Source organism: Manduca sexta, chromosome 9 (genome assembly GCF_014839805.1).
Source record: "Manduca sexta isolate Smith_Timp_Sample1 chromosome 9, JHU_Msex_v1.0, whole genome shotgun sequence".
NCBI lineage: Eukaryota > Metazoa > Arthropoda > Insecta > Lepidoptera > Sphingidae > Manduca > Manduca sexta.
The window spans coordinates 3,737,124-3,756,927 of record NC_051123.1 but is presented as its reverse complement, the minus strand read 5'-3'; the positions used below and the strand labels follow the sequence as shown (position 1 = coordinate 3,756,927).

Genomic DNA, 19,804 nt, shown 5'->3' with positions numbered 1-19,804 from the left:
CGTTACAACCTTTGCATACAAATTGTCATTAATAATAATTTATTATTAATAATAGTGAAAAACCAGCGTTATCTATAATAATATAAAACATACGACTGTGTCTGTCCGTATAAACGCGATATTCGCGCATAAGTGTCGCGTTCCGGGATCCTGTTGTATATCTGGTCCCAACAGGCCGGCATAATTGTGTCGACTGTCGAGGGGTAATCATCTCTCGTCAGTCGTAATTCTATTGGTTCCCACTTCACTTCTCCAGTAATCAACGCGGGCGAACCCGAGAACAAGGCTCCCCCCGCGTGACGTAGTTCTTCTGGGATAAAATCTCACCTTATATTTTCCCAGGATAAAAAGTCTATAGCGCTTAATAGTAATGTATCTTCCTATTAGTGAAAGAGTTTTCGAAAACAGTTCAGCAGTTCCAGAGATAATTCTCTACAAACTAATTTTTTTCAATCTTTATAATATTAGTGTAGATAAGCATATTATAATATGGTTATTGTTTAATTGTTTTATATTGAAAATGCCACTAAAATTGTTGATTATGTGCATCTCTTCCTAATGTACACATAATTTTAATTTGCAATCAAGAATTAGATCAACAAGTTAATCATTAATATTTTTATAGTTGTAAATGTTTAAATAGTCCTAAAATTCATTTTTAAAAGAAATTATTATCTCAAGTCTCAGAATGGCGAGCGAAGTGGTATACCAAACAATATTTTATGATTCAATGTTTTGGATAGTGTTTCTAGTGTCTATGGGCGGTCGTATCGCTTACCATCAGGCGAACGGCAAGCTCGGCTCGTCATTCAAGACAATAAAAAAAATATTCTTAAATCTTTGGGCATTCCATAACTCATGCGCCGTAAAAATATGGAACGAAAGTTCAAGATCGTATACTCCGGAAGAGTCTTAAGAACGAAAACCCAAATCTCTTTCCTCGAATGCTCAAGGAACAGATGACAAGTCTAGAAAGGGACGAAAACACTGACGTTAAATCAAAAGTCTTAAAACTACACACGGTGAGTAAACCGACGCATAATCGTTTAAGTCTTCGTTGATTTTGCATGTCTCAGTAAAATGGAAGAATTAAAGCCGACAAATATTTTGAAATTCAATCCGAACCAGATGGCCGATGTTCGGAAGGTATTCGGATATGGTGACATAGGAATACTAAAACAAGATATTAAAATATTGGAAGATTGGATTAATAAACAGAATCATTTTATCGTGAGGGATTTTGGTATGTACAAATTTTTAGTAATTTTTATAGGTTGAAGTGTAATGCAATTAGTATAATGGCATCCGGTTAGATTATCGCTTCAAGAGATCTCTCGACACTTGATACAATTCTGCCGGCTTATTCGAAGCCTTTTATAGGTATTATTTTCATTTAATACGTTATTTAGACTTGTTTCCGGTACAAATTCATTGTGGGTAAAATATTTCTTAATGTTTACGATTTTTGTAACAAAAAAAAACAAAATTTCTCCATATGTCTTTGTCTATGTACCATGTTAGATAAAAGTAGTAATGGGATTTTCTGGGTTTAGTATTCACACCAAACAACACTTTGTGTGCTTTATTCGAACGATAAGTAGTATGTAGCTTAATTATCGTTAATTTATTATTCAACTATAATAAGGTAATTCTTGATTGTATTAATTTATTATTATTAAGTGCATTTTTTTTTTTAATTTCGGAAACATAACTTGCTAAAACTTTATAGTTGTGAAACTATGTTTTAATTTTACTGCAAACTTACAGTTATATGTAGTTATAGTTCGTCAATAATTTAGAACAAAATTATATAACACTAGCTGACCCGACAGACGTTGTCCCGTCTTAACTATGAATTTGCAGCGCGCATTCTGTCAATCGCTGACAGTTATTTGAAACAATTGACAGTTATATAAAATTAATATTTTCGTAAGTTTTCTTAAATTTTGAACCTTCTCCTGACTATAAAAAAACACAAGAAAAAAAATAGTGAAATCGGTCCAGCCGTTCACGCATGATGGTGTGACCAAGGGAAATAGGGATTCTTTTTTATATATATATATAGATTTAAAATCGATCTATACAATATAATGGAATTTATTGTTAAAACTTCACTCACCATCAGGCACAGGAAAGTAACTTTGCCGGACCCCCAATAAAAAAGTAAATATTTATATATAACATGTAGTACTCATCAAACTTTATAACTATATGACTATTCACTGCACTTATAAATTAATGTATCAACTCACAAGTGCAACTACCAGTCGCGAAAGGTGAAATTTTTTGAAAGAGAACTCGACACAATATTTAGGTTCTATAAGATTTAAAATTACGTAACTACAAACCCGAATCGAACTACTGTCAGAGATGGTGGACAAGCGTATCCAATAGCAGACCTTCCTCATCTCTGACCTTTATAATTGATACACCCATTGTGACATTGCACACAAACGCTATTTCGATAAAAAGTCCCCTCTAGTCGAATCATGTGGAAAAAAGTGAATAAATTCGATCTGCAAATCGTTCTAATGTTAATTAGATTGTATATAAATTCTACATAAACGGAAACCGGCAAGTATCGGATTATATGGACTTCTCGCCACTGACAACTACGTTCGCCTACATAACTTTCTTTTTTTATTTGCTGCACCAGAAGTGTTAAAGGGCATTGACATTAGGTCGCAAAAAACAAGCTAAAAATAGCCGCTTTGCATCATTCGACGCAGTATGTTAAATCGAGCCCATATTGGAGGGCAGGTAGAAAAAAGATATTAGATTATATTAAGAAGTATTATTCGCGGTTTTTCCTGCATTATGACCCTTCTCGGAGTACATTTTACGATGTATGCCTTTGAGATTAAGTGTATTATTATCAAGGATGTGGTATATTTTAGGTCTCAAATTTCATCCAAATTCGTTTACTTGGACTACATACCTATTCCAATTATTTTAGTTTAAAAACAAAATTACTGAACCGGTATTGAAAAATGTCTACGGGACCAATCTAGAAGTATATTCTTTCAATTCATTTAATAAATGAGTTTTAAGGTAACAAACAAAAAATACATTTCAAATTCAGAACCTTGTTTTTTTTAAAGTCGGTTAAAAATATAAACAAACAACATATCGTACCAACTAGTCAATTATCTCTATTGTATTCATTATAAGGTCCTTGAAGGCGTTATTTAAAATTACGTTAGTAATTATCTATTTTACATTAAACTTGCTCGCGTTTCCGCCCGCGAAAAATGTTTTTCCGGGATAAAAGTCCCGCCTCATAAATTCTCGGAATAAAATGTGTCCTATATTTTATATGAGTCCTTTAAAATATAGATATGAAAACTATTTACGCGCAGTAGTGTTTGTATGATGCGTGTACAAACATACAAACAGACAAATATTCTAAAAACTATTGTTTTGGCTTCTATTTCAATAAAAAGCTTTCATTTCAATTTTTCTTCAATATCTATAATACAGCTTGTTACATTTTTTTATAGGCATTGCCAGAGAAGATCGTCTTTTGTCGTAAATGTACTGAGTATTAGGAGACTCATGTGGATAAAGGGTAGCCAATGTTATTACTAGGTTTTAAATGAAATGAAATGATTTATATAAACCCGTAAAATTTTAAATTAATTAGATTCTGACAATATTAACTATACCACTAGTTCGAAAAGCAATTCCCACCAGAGAAGAACGGACAAGAAACTCTGGTGATGCACTTTTTAAAATCATTTTAAGTTATGAGACTTAACATTTTCATGGTAGATCAAATATCCATCGCATGAGCGTTAAAACATAAAACCTTGTGATAGTGAGCCTACGAATGTCACTTAGAAATCAAACTAAAAAAGTGCTCCGCGCACAAAGATTCACATGTCGTGTGAAAAACATTATAATATATTTAAACCATGAACAAAGTCGTCTAGTATTTTTAATTTATGCGTAGTATTGTTATTTGGCCTATAAGCTTCCTCGGTAAATGAGCTATCCAACACGTAAAGAATTTCAATTCGAACCAGAAGTTCCTGAGATTAGCGCGTTTAAACTCTTCAGCTTTATAATAGTATATAATCGTAACTTTTTTATAATATATTTATTTAATGCAATTGCGCTAATTAGGACAATTGGAGTTTTCAAATTGCGTGTAAAATGGCATATTTCTTTATAAAAGATCACTGGTTTCTACCCTTTAGATTTTCCGTGAACTTCATTATATAATGATTATCTACCGCTCATATTACTTCAATCTTGTGATAGGTAGTTAACCTTCGTTATACGTATAACATTTTTCTCATGTGAACAATTAACTGCTACAATTTTATTATTTATAGGTATAAAAACAAGTTATTTTCCTTAATATAAAGCACGCTGCCGTGCAAATGAATAGTAGCGTTATATTTATTGAACCTTCGTCTCACATTTATTTTGGTATATGACATATATACAATCTCTTTTACTTACACCTTCGAAACGACTGTTGGTAAGGTCATTGGACAGGTAGGGACAATGATGTTTTATGATTTATTTATATTTCATTCCCAACTGTCTCGATGCTGTATTGTTTGTGAAAGGGTGTTATATATACTAACATATTATTTATTATGCATCACATTTTAAATTGAGGGTAACTCTACTATTTTAAAAGATAGTTTAATTTGCTAGACGTAGTTGACTACCTCAGTGGCGTAATTGTAATGCGTACCTGGTACGTGTACGACTACGCTAATATCCTGGTTCGAATCCCGGGTCGGGCTTAAAATAATTGTGACTGGGTTTTCCATTTTAAAACATTACTCAATCGCAGCTTGGAATCAGGAAATTGGCGGTGTGATACCCTTGCGCCTCGGAAAAAACGTAAAGCCGTTGATCCTGTGCCTGATCTCTCTCCGGTCATGTCGGATTTACCATCTCACCCGACTATGAGAGTCAAGGAATAGGAATATGCACCTGTATATTGCGCATACACTTGTGCACTATAATATCTCCTGCGTACGTGGCTGATCTCCGTTGAGATTGGCCGCCGTGGCCGGAATTCGCCTAGGATGGATTCATTCACTATACATAGTTTTAAATGAAAATTACCAATACATCTTCAAATAAACTTTTATCTTTGCAGGGCGAGATTATTTAGAACGGTTTTTAATATACAACAAAGGATCAGTAGAAAGGGCTAAGAAGCACTTCGACAGGCTGTGTACGTTCAGAAACTTAATGCCGGAGTTCTTGAGGGACTTTGACGTGAGGAACGAATTTGTTGATTTATTTAAATGCTCGTAAGTGTTTATTTAATGTATGAGAAAGTTTGTATTCTATGAAATGGCTGAGTGAGACTGCTAACTGGTAGGTGTAAGGTCGATTCCCAAGCAACGATAAATACGAATTATCGATTCGAAAAACTATTAAATTTTCTTTATCTGACAATGATAATCGTATTAAAATTGTTTTAACCATTGCGGAATTACCTAGTAAAAAAAAAATAGTTAACCCTATTGTTATCTTGTGTATATATAGTCACCCACATATGTAAGTAGCTGAACAGATGCAAGACTTGATGCAAAATAGTGTCCTTAAAAAAAGCTTCACTAAAATAAAATAAAAAAGAATTTGCTTTACTACACACAAGAAAAAAAGCATTACAATTAAACTTAAATTATATAGGCGATTCGACGTTGTGGAGTTATTTAATTATGTTAGTGGCTAACTGTAAATCTAGTATGCGTAAATTATTTCAAACGGAAATAGATACTTTTTAAGTTAATGTAATGTTATTCATAGTACTATTCACATAATTCTTCCGGTAAGCCGTTAGGAATAATATAGTATTACATTTTTTTTATTTCTCTGAATGATGAGACGAGCTTGCCATTCGTCTGATGGTAAGTGAAACGATCGCCCATAAACTATAGAAATACCGTCCAACATCTTGAATTACAAAGTATTGTTTATTATTCCAATGCTGAGACATGAGATGTTAAGTTTCATTATGTCCAATAGTTACACTGGCTACAATGTCCATCAAACTGGAACACACCAGTGACTATTCATTGCTGCTTGGCGGCAGAAATAGACAATACGGTGATACCTACCCAGACGGCCTCTCACATGAGAAACCTACCACCAGTGAGGATATTATTATTATTTGAAATGAAATGAAATGATTTATTTGAATCTGTAAAATGTTATACATTATTTAGATTCCGTCAATATTAACTCTACCACCAGTTCGAAAAGCAGTTTTCACCAGAGAAGAACGGGCAAGAAACTCTGGTGTTGCTCTTTTCAATAAGTTTAGGGTAAAGACTACAACAGTACATGATAAAGTGAAAAGAGAAAAAAAAGTTTAGAGCAGTTCATTTATAGGCTCGTGAAATAAGGAATAAATTAATTTAAATTTTTATATGACTGCACAACCCTCTCAGGAATCATGAAATTTCTCTATTATCCTTATAATTATTTCCTCCCAGCACCTCTAGCAATTATAAATTAGAAATGTAAGCGAAATGGGCAGAACAGTCCATACAAGCAGCACCCGTTCACGAGTATGACGCATGTGCCAGCCATCGGCCTCCTCAACCATATTGTAGGGAAGTGGCCGACCCGTCACACGACGCCGCCGCAGGTACAGACAGTTAGAGAGTATTTCATACCCAAGCCGCTTACAGTTATTTGAGGATATTATTACATTTTCACTAGAATTATTGTATCTGTATATTTCAGGCAGTCATGCGTGATGCCTACGCCAACTCCTGACAACTACCGCGTGGTCATATCAAAAATGTTTGGTAACCATGAAAACGTAGCTCTTATCAATTACTATAGGTATTTGGTTGTGGTAAGTAATTTTTTTTTCCCAATTGATTTTTCGATACGACTGTAGTCTATCTTATCACATCAATAGGTGAATATATCTCTCTGGGCGTCTCTTGAGGTCTATTTATGTCTTTCTGGATAGCAACCTCAAAGTGAAAAAATTGTAAAGCCCACCATACTGTCCCTCTTAATAAGCTTCACACCCAATTTCGAACAGTCCTGCATTATTTTGTAGACTGGCGATAGAGACCTCTTGCCAATCAATATATCCATCATCTCAACTAACCCTAAAATTGAGTGGTACTACTTCATCTTAGCCATATAAGAGTGTTGTTATTTTATGTACGATTTGTTACAGTTCACGGAATATATATTGTTGCACGACTACTGTCAAGGTTCTGAAATGATTGTGGATACGAGGGATATATTGTTCTCCATGGTCGCTAAATTAAACCCCATAGTCGTTCACAAGGCGATGACACTTATTATTGTAAGTATTTTAGCAATGTTTACCTCAAGCAAGTTGAACCTGGCGATAAGCTCCTCCCATTATGGGAAATACTGGTGAAAAATGGATGCCCTGATTGCAACTCTATCTACCCTTTTGGGAATAATAATAATAATATCAGCCCTGTATTATAATACTTGCCCACTGCTGCACGGGCCTCCTCTACTACTGAGAGGGTTTAGGCCTTAGTCCACCACGCTGGCCTAGTGCGGATTGGTAGACTTCACACACCTTCGAAATTCCTATAGAGAACTTCACAGATGTGCAGGTTTCCTCACGATGTTTTCCTTCACCGTTAAAGCGAACCATAAATTCACAAAGAATACACACATGATTTTTTAGAAAAGTCAGAGGTGTGTGCCCTTGGGATTTGAACCTGCGGACATTCGTCTTGGCAGTCCGTTTCACACCCAACTAGGCTATCGCCGCAAATAAAGATGAATAAAGATTATTTGGGAATAAAGATGTGTTTTTATAACGGAAATATTCCGAAGTGTTTCAAGTGTATATTTTTTTTCAGGAAACAATGGGCCAAAGAGTTAAAGCCATACATTTCATAAGTGGTTCTAAGTTTTTGGATACTGTCATAAATATAATAAAACAGGGACTTAGCGAGAAACTAAGAAAGAGAATTTACACCCACAATGACTTCGAGTCCCTTCATAAACACATACCTAGAGAAATATTGCCTAAGGACTATGGTGGGAATGGGGCCACTATAAAAGAATTGAGTGGTGAGTCCGTTTTTTCTAAAATTTAAATTTATTTGAATTTCGAATATTAAAGTAATAACTTAGGATTTTTTTAGTCTTTTGTTTTAATTTTGTTGTATTTTTGCGACAGCCTGTATATGTTAAAGTAACTCAATTTATGACTAAACTAATATATCTAATTTAAAGACATTTGGAATAGATTAAGAATTTAAACCTGAAGAGGGGACATAGACAACTTTTTTGTATTTGCTAGCATAATTCTAAATGAGTGAAGTCTGGAGATAAAACTAGTCATCTTTGTAGTAATTTCTCCGTTCTTAAGTCCTCCTTTCGCGACAATGGCTGTAATGAATTGTTTTATATATTTTTTTTATAAAAACCCATAGGACTCATGCTGTAAATTAGGCTACGTATGTACCTACACTAAAACTTTTTATTTTCGAAAGTGTTCCTCCAGATCTCTGCCGTCATAAGAACAAAGGTCTCTTTATAAAAAAAATATACAGTGAAATACATGTTAGATTCGTGGTTTTGTGTTGATTGCGAATGTGTAATTTACCCATTTTTTTTAAAATGGTTCTTTTTTCCTTATGACGACAGATTACGAATGTGTGTTATTCTCATTTTTTAAAAACGGTTCTATAAGTCTTTTTTCATTACGATGGCAGTTACTCGTAGAAAAGATTTCAACGCGAGTGAAGGTTCTAGAAAACATTGCTCTAAAAAAATATTATTATAATAATTTATTACATAACTACTAAGAATTCTACTTAATGAGTTCAAAGGTATCCATGTGAATTTTAGCCAACCTATTACAGGCCCACGTTGTAGACTAACGCCTAAACTGTACGTTATGGAAATGGACCGCTTCCAGTAGTGGAATAGTGCATTTACTAGTATTTTCATTACCTATACATATTATAAAACAAAATCCCAAAAAGCTGTCTGTAAATGATCTTTTTTCTTAAAATCTACTAAACGGATTTTTGTATGGTTTATATTAAAAGATAGTATAATTCTTTAGGCAGGTTTAGGTGCTACTTTTTATCCTAGAATTCCCGCAGGATCGGGATTTACACGGGAAAAAATTTGTAACACACTGATTTCCACATCAAAGCCACGGACACAGCTAGTGTAGTATAAAGTGTTGTTAATGTTATAGAACCTCTTAGTCTAATATAATTTATAAATAAAAATATATATTATGACAAGTCGTTTAAAATAAGTGTTCAATGATAAAAACATTCTCTGAATTTATCCGTATTTCCATGAACGTACACTGTTTTCATTATTTTTACTACAGTTTAGCTATACTGTCTATTTACAGAGGCTAACTTCAAGGAATTATCGACGGATGAACACATTGCCCGACTGAAGTTCTTGGAGAAGGCCGCCACTAATGAAGATCTAAGGCTGTCCTGTAAATTTAATGAAGAATACTCCGGACTGCCTGGAGCTTTCAAAACATTGTGTGTGGATTGATTACTTATAAATAGATAGTTTTAAATTACCAAAAATATTGTCTATTGGTAGCACAAACTAAATATATTATTTATGAAATATAAAAACAAAATTTGAAATAAAAAATGTATCCAAAAATACTACTTATTAGCGAAACACTCACATTCATTGGTAAATTCTCAGTTTTGTTTCTTTAAGTCATAATTACGTGATCATTCAAAATTACTTCTTATTAATGTTTACATAACGTCCAGGTTTGGAACGTTGTGGCGTGCAATAACTTTATTGAGTAAATATATCTTTTCTCAACACAGTTACATTTATACAGGGTCATTTTGATACTGCATTACTAATTAAAACCACATACTTATCTCTTTAAAAATAACAGTTTATAATAAGTTACACTAACCGTAGATGTAAATAAAAAGTGTAAGATTCATACAAAAGAAATAATTATTTTATTTTTATTTTACACGCCCTAACTCCATTACTACTATATGAAGATAATTTGTCGGAGCGGCAGCATCATGCTTTCAGCTAGAAATACACACACGTTATACTCGCACGAAACTACAAAATGATTATAAGAATTGACAAACGACAACCGGGTATTTGGCGAAAATATTTGTTATTCATGGATATTTGGAACAATGTTAGCAGAGAGAGAGAGAGAGAAAGTATGTGGTTTCATTTATTAACGCAATGTCAAAATGACACTGTGTTATATTGTTTCTATATTTCCATTTTGTTTGATAATTTAAAACTAACTATAATCTTATGATGAAGCGGTAGCCTAGTTGGGTGGCGAACGGACTGCCGAGACGAAGTTAAAAACTTGATTAATTTAATAATGATTGGTATTAATAACGACATTAATAACTCTCATTAGAACATGTATACTACTATATGAAATGGTAAATAGTGAGAAATAACATAATTAAAAAAATAAAAATAATGCTTTCTTATGTACGAATTTTAGATATTAAGATAAAACTATTTTGCGGATTTTATCACAGTGGTTATATTATACCGGGGGGACCGAACCTTTTGACTATGAAGGCTGCAAAGTCTTCGAAACGTCGACACAAAATTATAATATAAAAAACCGCGAGAAAATCCGAAAAAAAAGTTTAATTTAATTATACATGCCTTTGAGATATTAGAGTACATAAAAATACTTTTTTTTCGGCTACTTCGTTAAAGCGCAAGGCGCGTGTGACGCGGCCTTGTTGAGCAAGTTGGTCCTACCATGCGAAAATATAATGACGCTTAACTAAGATAGAGGATAGATGATGTCATTTTGCCATAAATTGAATAGCATAGTATAATGCTCCACTCACACAGCAGCAAGACTAGTAGGAGTGGAACGGACTGCCGAGACGAATGTCCACAGTTTCAAAACCAAAGGTCACGCATCTCTGACTATTTAAGTTATGTATGTATTCTTCGCGAATTATCACTTGCTTTAAATTATCACTGGCGATGGAAAACATTGTGAGGAAATTTGCATACCTGAGAATTTCTCTATAAGAAATTTGAGGGTGTGTGAAGTCTGCCAATCCGCACTAGGCCAGCGTGGAGGACTAAAGCCTAATCCTTCTCAGTAGTAGAGGAGGCCCAGGCTCAATAGTGGGACAGTATACAATACAGGGCTAAGGTTATGATATAACAATTACTATGGGAAAATCTCAAGCATTATTCAAATTTGAATAGCAGTATTGAGTTGTTTTAACAGAATTAATTATGGGTTGCTGTATAGTAGGAATACAAAGTAAATGACTTGAATATAAGTGTTAGAATATTTTTATTGAGAAATGATTTCTGGTGAGATTATTGATGTATAATTTTTTTAACATTTTTTATTGCTTTGAAAGACAAGACGAGCCTTACGCCTGGTTAATCATCACTCGTCAGTCAACATTCTATTGGACTCCAATCCATTTACCATCAGGTGTAGTAGCGTCACTATGCCGTATCACTATAAAAAAAATAGTTAGATTATATGATATAAATTATATCCCAGAAAAAAACAATGAAAATGTTACACAAACATCACATGTTTAGAATCAGTAGATAATTAATAACACGTTGTTCTTGGAACAACGATTAAAATTGTTATGATGTGAGGCGTAATTGCTTTAAGATGTAAATGTTAAATTATGATTATCATGTTTGCGACTTATATATTATAAATCATTTATAATGACTAGGGGAGCAAGTAGCTCGCCTGATGATATACACCACGTCTAACCAAAAAAAACATTAGCAATACCAGAAATTACAAAAGGCACGGGAGGACATCTGCTGCAAATTACCAACCCCCCCGGGCCCTCCAGAGTATTCTTGTGCACTTGGTCTTCACACTGAATGCACACCCATGCACGGGAGGACATCTGCTGCAGCCCTAGGCTGTTCAGTGTGTAATACTTTTTGGTTGTAAATACACATTGAGGCCTATGAGAGCTCGCGAACAATTCCTGGCCTCTTCCCCTCCGCTAATCCTAAGAGGGTTCTACTTCCCTTCCCCATATATCCTCTCCCATTTTTCCAGGCCCCTGCAGTCGTTAATCCGGAAAATACCAGTATCTCATTCGCAACTTTCCCTTGGTGTCTATGTGATCCAGTACACAAAAAATAAAATCCAGAACACAAAAAAGGAAATACCAGAAATTACAAAACTCATGTTATAACACTGATAATTAAGTTAAATAATACCCATTATATTAACACCAGCCCTGTATTAAATACTATTCCACACCAGAGCGTCGCCACCCGATGGCCGCGGAGGGGGAGGGGGGGGGGGTAAAATCGAGAGCTCTTGTTGCTTCCCCACTTCCCCTCCCATGCTTTAACAATAACATAGGGCAGAGCGTAATTGAGCGTACGGAATATTAGGAATGAAATTGGTGAATTCATTCGAGTTTTAGAACCTTTAGGGGGTCATCTGCGCCTCCTGCCCTCTTGATCCCACAGGTGGGCACAAATCTGCTCTACTGCTGAGAAGGGTAAGGTCTGACAGTTGACATACTGGACTGCTTAAAGTCATAAGGCATAGCATGGCAAGGGTTATAAGGCAAGGTGAACCCAACAAAACTTTTCAATAATCGAAACGCAAGCTGGGCGGTAGTCAAAAGGAACATTCGCTTCAAAACTAAAAAAATAAAGGTATGTAGGTTTCTTTGTATGCTTTACTTTACCGTTAAGCAAACGATAATTATTGATAAACAATGTATAAAGAACTGAAAAATCAGATATGTTTTGTGGGTTAGGTTTAGAAACTATGGATCTACGTCTTAAGAATCCGTTCATTCTTTCAAAAAGCACCCTATTAATCCAGGAAATAGGGTATCCGTTTGCATCCCATCCAATCATTTAGCTCTTTTTGCCTTGGCTTCCAATAAATATCCAAACAACCAAACATTTTTAAATTTCGTATTTATATTATTAAGTAAGAAGTAGGATAAGATACTATTGCTAAAATCTTTAGAGCAGGAGCTAGAAAATCAACAGTTGCCAACTTTGCTATTATTTTTTGAAAGAATACGTCATCTTTTGCAATATAGTTAACTAGCTTTAAGCTTCAAATGATTATTATGTGATTAATCGGCAATAGCCTAGTTAGTAGTAGAACGGACTATCGAGACGATTGTCCGCACACCAAAATCCAAGGGCACACATCTCTGACTTTTCTAAAAGGATAAGTGTATATTTTAAGAATTATCGCTTGCTTTAACGGTGAAAAAAACATCGTGAGGAAACCTGCACACCTGGGAAATTATCAATAGGATTGTTGAAGGTGTGTGATGTCTACCAACCTGCACTAGGCCAGCGCGGTGGACTAAGGCCTATTCCCACTCAGTAGTAGAGGAGTCCCGTGCCCAACAATGGGACAGTATATAATACAGGGCTGATATTATATTATTTAAAGGATTACTTATAATAGTGAAAGAAGAAATTGCTCCTACTATTTTTTAGGCGTCACAATAGACCAATCAAAGAATAATTTAATACATTTTTCCAGCAAATTCGTGTCTTGCTTATCCTTTTATCTAATATAAGTTCTAAGCCTATGTAAATAAGGTTGAAAATGTTATATAAGTGGTTCTTTGTTTTCATTACATCCTCATTACCAAATTATAACGAGATGGGAACTAATAACTCTATTCTACCAATTCACAACTTATTTCTATATAAAAACCGGAATAAAATCTAAATAACAGTTTATGTCAATGGCTAAAATTCGCGCAAGCATAAGAAATCGTTAAATAATGTTTTTGAAAACGGACCTTAGAGTTTGAATAAACGTCACCAATATCTAAAAGAAAACATTTAGCGGTAACAATCCGTAACATCTTGTTTATTCATTTTTAATGAATTTTATAATCTCATTGAAATAAAACTATTTCCAGATTTTATTACGATTATTTATTTTATTATTTTCTCACAACGTTTCGTAGACTGCAGACTTCATAGTCATGTTGATCCGAAAATTCAAAGTTATAATATCTACCTACATTATAATAATACAAAAAAAATAATTTTTTAGCTGTCGGCGGTCCGATCTACCCATTAAAATAAAAAAAAAAATGCTTTATTCATCACGTAGGCGAACATAGTTGCACTTATGATAACTCAAGGTACATGAGAATATTTAATTATTATTTAATTAGATTAGCTTATATAAACAAAGACAATTTATATTGAAAATAAAATAAATGAAAAATATACTAAGTAAACAAAGAAGCCAGCTCGGGCTGGCAGGGAAGAATAAATTAAATGATGTATATGTGTATTTTTAAATAAGCAATAAGGGAGAAACGCGTCGCGATCCTCACCGGTGAGGACAATAAAAGCCCTAACCTAGCTAACCTACCTATTATGAACTCACTATGTCTTGAAGTCTGGCAGCCGGACATTTGAGTTCCTATTTAATTAAATGTTGAACTAGATCTCAGGCTAGTGCACGCTTCCAACCATCTTCTCTATTAAAATTCGGATGTTTTTTAATTTCAATAATCTCGTGAATTATTTTAGGCAGGAATCAATGTTTTTTAGCCTTATCTAGACGCTAATGATTGGATGACCAACACCTCAACCCGCTCCGTGACCATGAGGCTGAAACGACTTCGAAATGTCGGGAGATATTATAATAATAAAAATAACCGGCATAAAATCCGTTAACAGTTCTATTCAAATGTGTAACAATTGCGAAAATATAAGAAATAATTATTTTATAATCTCATCAAAATTCGCGGTAACTTCCAACAGCAATTTCAGAACCAAAAATCCCCTGTAACCGAAATAAAACGAATGCCGTATAAAATCGTCGTTGAGCAAGGATTTTAATTAGGTAGATTTTTTAATTCTATTAGTTTATTTTAATACTAGCTTTTGCCCGCGGCTTCGCTCGCGTGAAAAAGTTTTTCCGTGATAAAGGTCACACTTTATAATTTCTAACGATAAAGAGTGGCCTATAGCATTCACGAGTAATATAGCCACCTATTAGTAAAAGAATTTTTAAAATCAGTTTAATAGTTCCGAAGATTACCCGTTACAAAGTTAGAAACTTTACCTCTTTGCAATATTGGTATAGATAATTTGAAACAGATACAATAGTTTAATAGATAATTTGGTGAATTAATACATCAATAAAATGGAATCGCATTTTGCGTCATACGTCTTCGGAAGTAATCGTTTGCAGCGCCTAATAAAAAAAAATTATTAGCGACACACTCTTCTGTTTTGCTCGACCTTCTGTGGTTCGACCTTATCAACTGCGGAAATGGCAATAAATTATTTTACTGCTGCTTTTACGACTTAAGCAAAATTAGTGCGAATTTCCATTAAAGTTCTAATTTTGAATTTTGAATGTTCTGTTACTATTTTTTTTTTCGTTTTATCTCGCCAGATATTTTTATGGATATTTCGTATTCTTTTTTTTTGGGAAATAATTGACTATTGTTTTTTTTTTGTTTTATGTGTTCTTGATGAAAATTGCAAAATGATGATTCTGCGAGGCTGTGTTTTTACTTTACAATAACTAACGCTAATGTTATATTTAAGAATGACATATAGTAACAGACTTATCGATAGGTTATTTATTTCCTATACATTTTTCTGTCTTCTACTAGCATTAATGATAAGAAGCATAAAAAGGCTTCTAGCTATGGCCCTTGAACATGAAACATATTAGAGACCTATAGGGTGTTTTAAAGTCCTGCGGCATATTACTACTATGTTTACAGATATAGCGGTGGTTCCTTCTTACTGAGCAAGCAAACTTTAGTATGAACTCTCTGAGTGCTATGATGTGTGTTTTTTAAACGAGACTTAATGAACTCTCTGTATCAGTGTTACGCGAATGCTTTGACTTGTCCTTTGAACAAGGCTCAAAAAGAATGCTCACCTCCTCGTAGGCAATGGCTTAGCTATGCTTCTTGCAAATTCAATGAGCGGCGGATTCTGCTTACCATCAGACCGCTTGCTCGTTTGCCTACCAAGACAATAAAAAAACCATTTTCTCGTCTCTCCTTTCAGTTGTGTAAAAATAAAAACGAAATTCATTCTTATCAGATTCTTGAGATATTTACATTGAATGTGAAATAATATTTCCAAAAAGATAAAATACGAGTTTTTTAACCACATTGTAACATCTTGATTTTTTTAAATGTTCATTGTTTTAAAACGTATTACGTTTTATGTTGCGTAATTTTTTGAAATAAATTCTAATTTATTGCTGTTAAGTCTATCTTTATTATCATATTATGTAATACCACATTATTTGCGGCGATTTAACATCGAATAGTGGTAGTCGTAAACATTCTTATAACTTATAGATTAGTTAACTAAATATGACATGTTCTCACACAACTACAATTTTTACACCTGGTGGCGTTGTATGGTGTGCACACGTCACCGATCTGAGGTCCTGGGTTTGAATTCAAGGTCTGGCAGTGATATTTGGTTTGTCTACTATCAGCCTGGAGTCCAGAACTTTTGTTATGTTAATTATATATTTTTTTGGTTCGCCCCTATCATCATGGGATAGCACACAGGCGAAAAGTGAGTACCGTAGTTGCATATCTACCTACCCTTTCAAGTTTTCAACAACAAAGGCTTGATATGTATAATTTTACACAGTATGTTACAATATGTCATATTATAATTGAAGGGACAGATATTTTTTTTTACCTGTCATGTTCGCCTGACGAGGGTTGGCTTATACAAACACATCGGACTTTTGGCTAAACGCTTTAGGCACTCGCAACCCTTTGATGTTAAGTGACCATGTTCAGGGCAATCCACTAACGACTAACGAACCTCGACTCAGGACGGCCATTGGAAGAGAATGAGACATCAACGGTTAAGTATGTACTAACAACTATCCTTTACCGTATTCTTCAGCACGCGAGCCGGAACTATGGTGGGGGGGTGAATGCGGCAAGGTCCTCGACTTTGAGGATGGACCTGCAGTCTTGTGAACTTTTGACGTTTCGGGAACTCATTTTGACGAATGGCAATATGGTCGTATTGATCTTTCAGAGGAATAGATATAAATGTCAATAACATGCTATTAAAAAAGCAGCTGGTCATGGGGAGGACAACGAAGGCTGCAAATTCCTCGAAACGTCGGGAGAAAATTGAAATATAAAAACTACGATAAAATCGGAAAAATAGTTTAACATTAATGTTGAACATTCGCGTAAACATAAGGAATCATTATATAACGCTATATTTTTGGACATATTGAGGTCGCGATAAAATCCAATAAATAGTCTTATTTTCGATATATATTCGCGTAAACATAAGAAATCAAATATGCGTCTATAAAAAATTATGTAAATCTATTTTAAACAAATAGATGAGTCAACGAAATTTGTGAAAATTAAGCGAATTTTAGGAAGTACGAATCGGAGGTGAACCGGTCAATACGGAAGAATATTGTTTTAAAATGTGATCTATACGCATGACATTAATCGATATTTTTTTGGAGATCACAAATATATTAAAACCTAACTTATTATAGTAATATTATGAATGCGAAAGTTTCCTAAAATATTGGAAATTGATGTGAGAGGCTGGTAGGTTGGCTAGGCAAGGGCTTATGTCCTCGCCGGCGAGGATTGCGAAGCGTTATTCTTTTATTTCCCACTACTTGCCAGCCCGAGCTGGCTATTTTGATTTATACCTTGTTATTCCTTATAAATTTTATCCCTGATTTAAAAATGTCCGTAGTTATATAAGTAATATTAATAGTTAGTTATTTAGAAATAAGAATAATTATTCTTATGCTTTGTTTTGACGTATCGTAAGTCCAACTTTGTTCGCCTACGTGATAAATAAAGTATTTTAATTTAAAATAATGTTTGTTAAAAGTAAACGCGGAAAGAACTGAGCGGATTTTGACGAAATTTGGTATATGAGTAGACCATGTCCTGGTTCAACGTATAGGCTAGTTTTTATCATAGTAATTTTCTCCCATAGGAAATAAGGGATAGTTAAGTTGATTTTTTAAAAAGAGAATTTAAGTTCTAGTGTTTAAGGTTGTATTTAGAGTGACACAACGGAATGTCGTACTGAAAAGCAAATTGAGCTACAATTAATTAAAAAATAATAAATGAATTGTACTAATTAAAATGATTTCACTTTAAAATAAAACAAGTTTTCGGATTTATCGCGGTTTTTATATTAAAAATAGGTTTACATTGTCTGTCATTGTAAACAAAAGAATACAGAGTTCACGTTTTTAAAAATTATGATAATTATATTCGTGAGCATCCTCCTAAATATGCATATATTCACGCATTTTACCTACATAGGTAGAATTGCAGTTAGTACATCGACCCTTTGGCATCTGTGATTGTATTTCCTTTCATGCATGATAGGCGGGGATATATAGCAATATATAGCACAAATATTGGGCTAATACTGATACAAACAGACACATACTCACGCCATTATCTCGCAAGGGGTAGACAGTGTCGTAACTACTGCTGCCACTTTGCGTGTATTCCGTCTCATGAAATGATAGGAGGCGAGTCTATCGCCGTATCGGGCATAGATTGTAATATAAAAATCTAATATAACTTTACCTCATCCCGGAATGGAACCCGAAAACTCAGTACGACTCTTGGCTGACACTGAGTAGAAAATCTAATATTACTTTACCCGACTCGTGGATTGGACCCGAAATCTCAGCATTACGTCACCGAAGCAGTCTGGGCAAATACTAAGCAAAAAATCCAAAATAAAATAAATATAGCGAAAGAGTAAAATCATAAAAAGTTAAAACATAAGTGCGGAACCAAACAAAAATATTGTAGTCATTTATTAAAATTTATAGTGATAATATTTAATCTTAATGATTTCGGAAACATATTATTGTTATAAAACTCGTCTGACGAGACTGCACCTCATCTTCCGAGAGGAAAATCCTGTGTTTAATGAAGTTGTTTTTTAGAACAAAAATATCAAACTGGTTTCAGACATTACCTTCAGCAAAACAGTGCGCTAACGTATTCTGAGAAGCTATCTATTATATATTAATATACATACACAGTATCATCTCTCTATCCCATAGGAGTAGGCAGGATTGCCACTTTCCACGATTCTGGAATACTTTCCGCGCTTCCTCCACCTTCATCAATCATGCATTCCCAATCAGCCCTATATTATATACTGTCCCACTGTTGGGCACGGGTCTCCTCTACTACTGAGAGGGATTAGGCCTTAGTCTACCACGCTGACCTAGTGTCGGTTAGTAGACTTCACACACCCTCAAAATTCCTATAGAAAATTTCTCAGGTATGCAGCTTTCCTCACGACGTTGCCCTTCACCGTTAAAGCAAGCGATAATTCACAAAGAATACACACATATTTTTTTTAGACAAGTCAGAGGTACACACCTCTGACTTTTCAAAATGTTCAAATGCTTAGGGCACACGCCCTTGGGATTTGAACCTGCAGACATTCGTCTCGGCAGTCCGTTCCACGATCAACTAGGCTATCGCCGCTTTTTTAAGATTTATTCCCAAGATCAATGTATAAATAATAGTTACTTAAACATATTACATACAACATTTTACTTGCATTGCAAACTGTCCCCATTGCACCTGATGGTAAGTGGAATGAGATCCAATAGAATTGTAATTCCTACTGTTTCTGCTGGCCTTATAGAAATGTCAGTTAGACAGTTTATTATATAAACAACTAATACTGACCAATGAGCATCTCTCAGCTATTAAAAAGGAAGCGGCCAGTCGTAAATATAAATTAAATCAAACCCATTGTATGAAATGTAAAAAAA

The 19,804-nt window shown here is 34.3% G+C and overlaps 1 protein-coding gene across 1 annotated transcript; it reads left to right on the top strand.

Moving 5' to 3' along the window:
* The first annotated feature begins 1,034 nt into the window (after positions 1 to 1,034).
* LOC115448097 (alpha-tocopherol transfer protein-like) lies at positions 1,035 to 9,811 on the top strand. Its single transcript, XM_030175401.1, has 6 exons — positions 1,035 to 1,243; positions 5,123 to 5,279; positions 6,724 to 6,838; positions 7,175 to 7,306; positions 7,845 to 8,058; positions 9,365 to 9,811. The coding sequence occupies exons 1-6, from the start codon at positions 1,081 to 1,083 to the stop codon at positions 9,517 to 9,519; spliced, it is 936 nt and encodes a 311-aa protein (XP_030031261.1). The 5' UTR covers positions 1,035 to 1,080; the 3' UTR covers positions 9,520 to 9,811.
* Positions 9,812 to 19,804: the final 9,993 nt, after the last annotated feature.

Excerpts from the sequence above, each read along its gene's own strand:
- LOC115448097 (XM_030175401.1), top strand. The coding sequence starts at position 1,081 with ATGGAAGAATTAAAGCCGACAAATATTTTGAAATTCAATCCGAACCAG. Across the intron at positions 6,839-7,174 it reads ACTATAGGTATTTGGTTGTG|TTCACGGAATATATATTGTT; the intron begins GTAAGTAATTTT and ends GATTTGTTACAG. Across the intron at positions 7,307-7,844 it reads AGGCGATGACACTTATTATT|GAAACAATGGGCCAAAGAGT; the intron begins GTAAGTATTTTA and ends ATTTTTTTTCAG.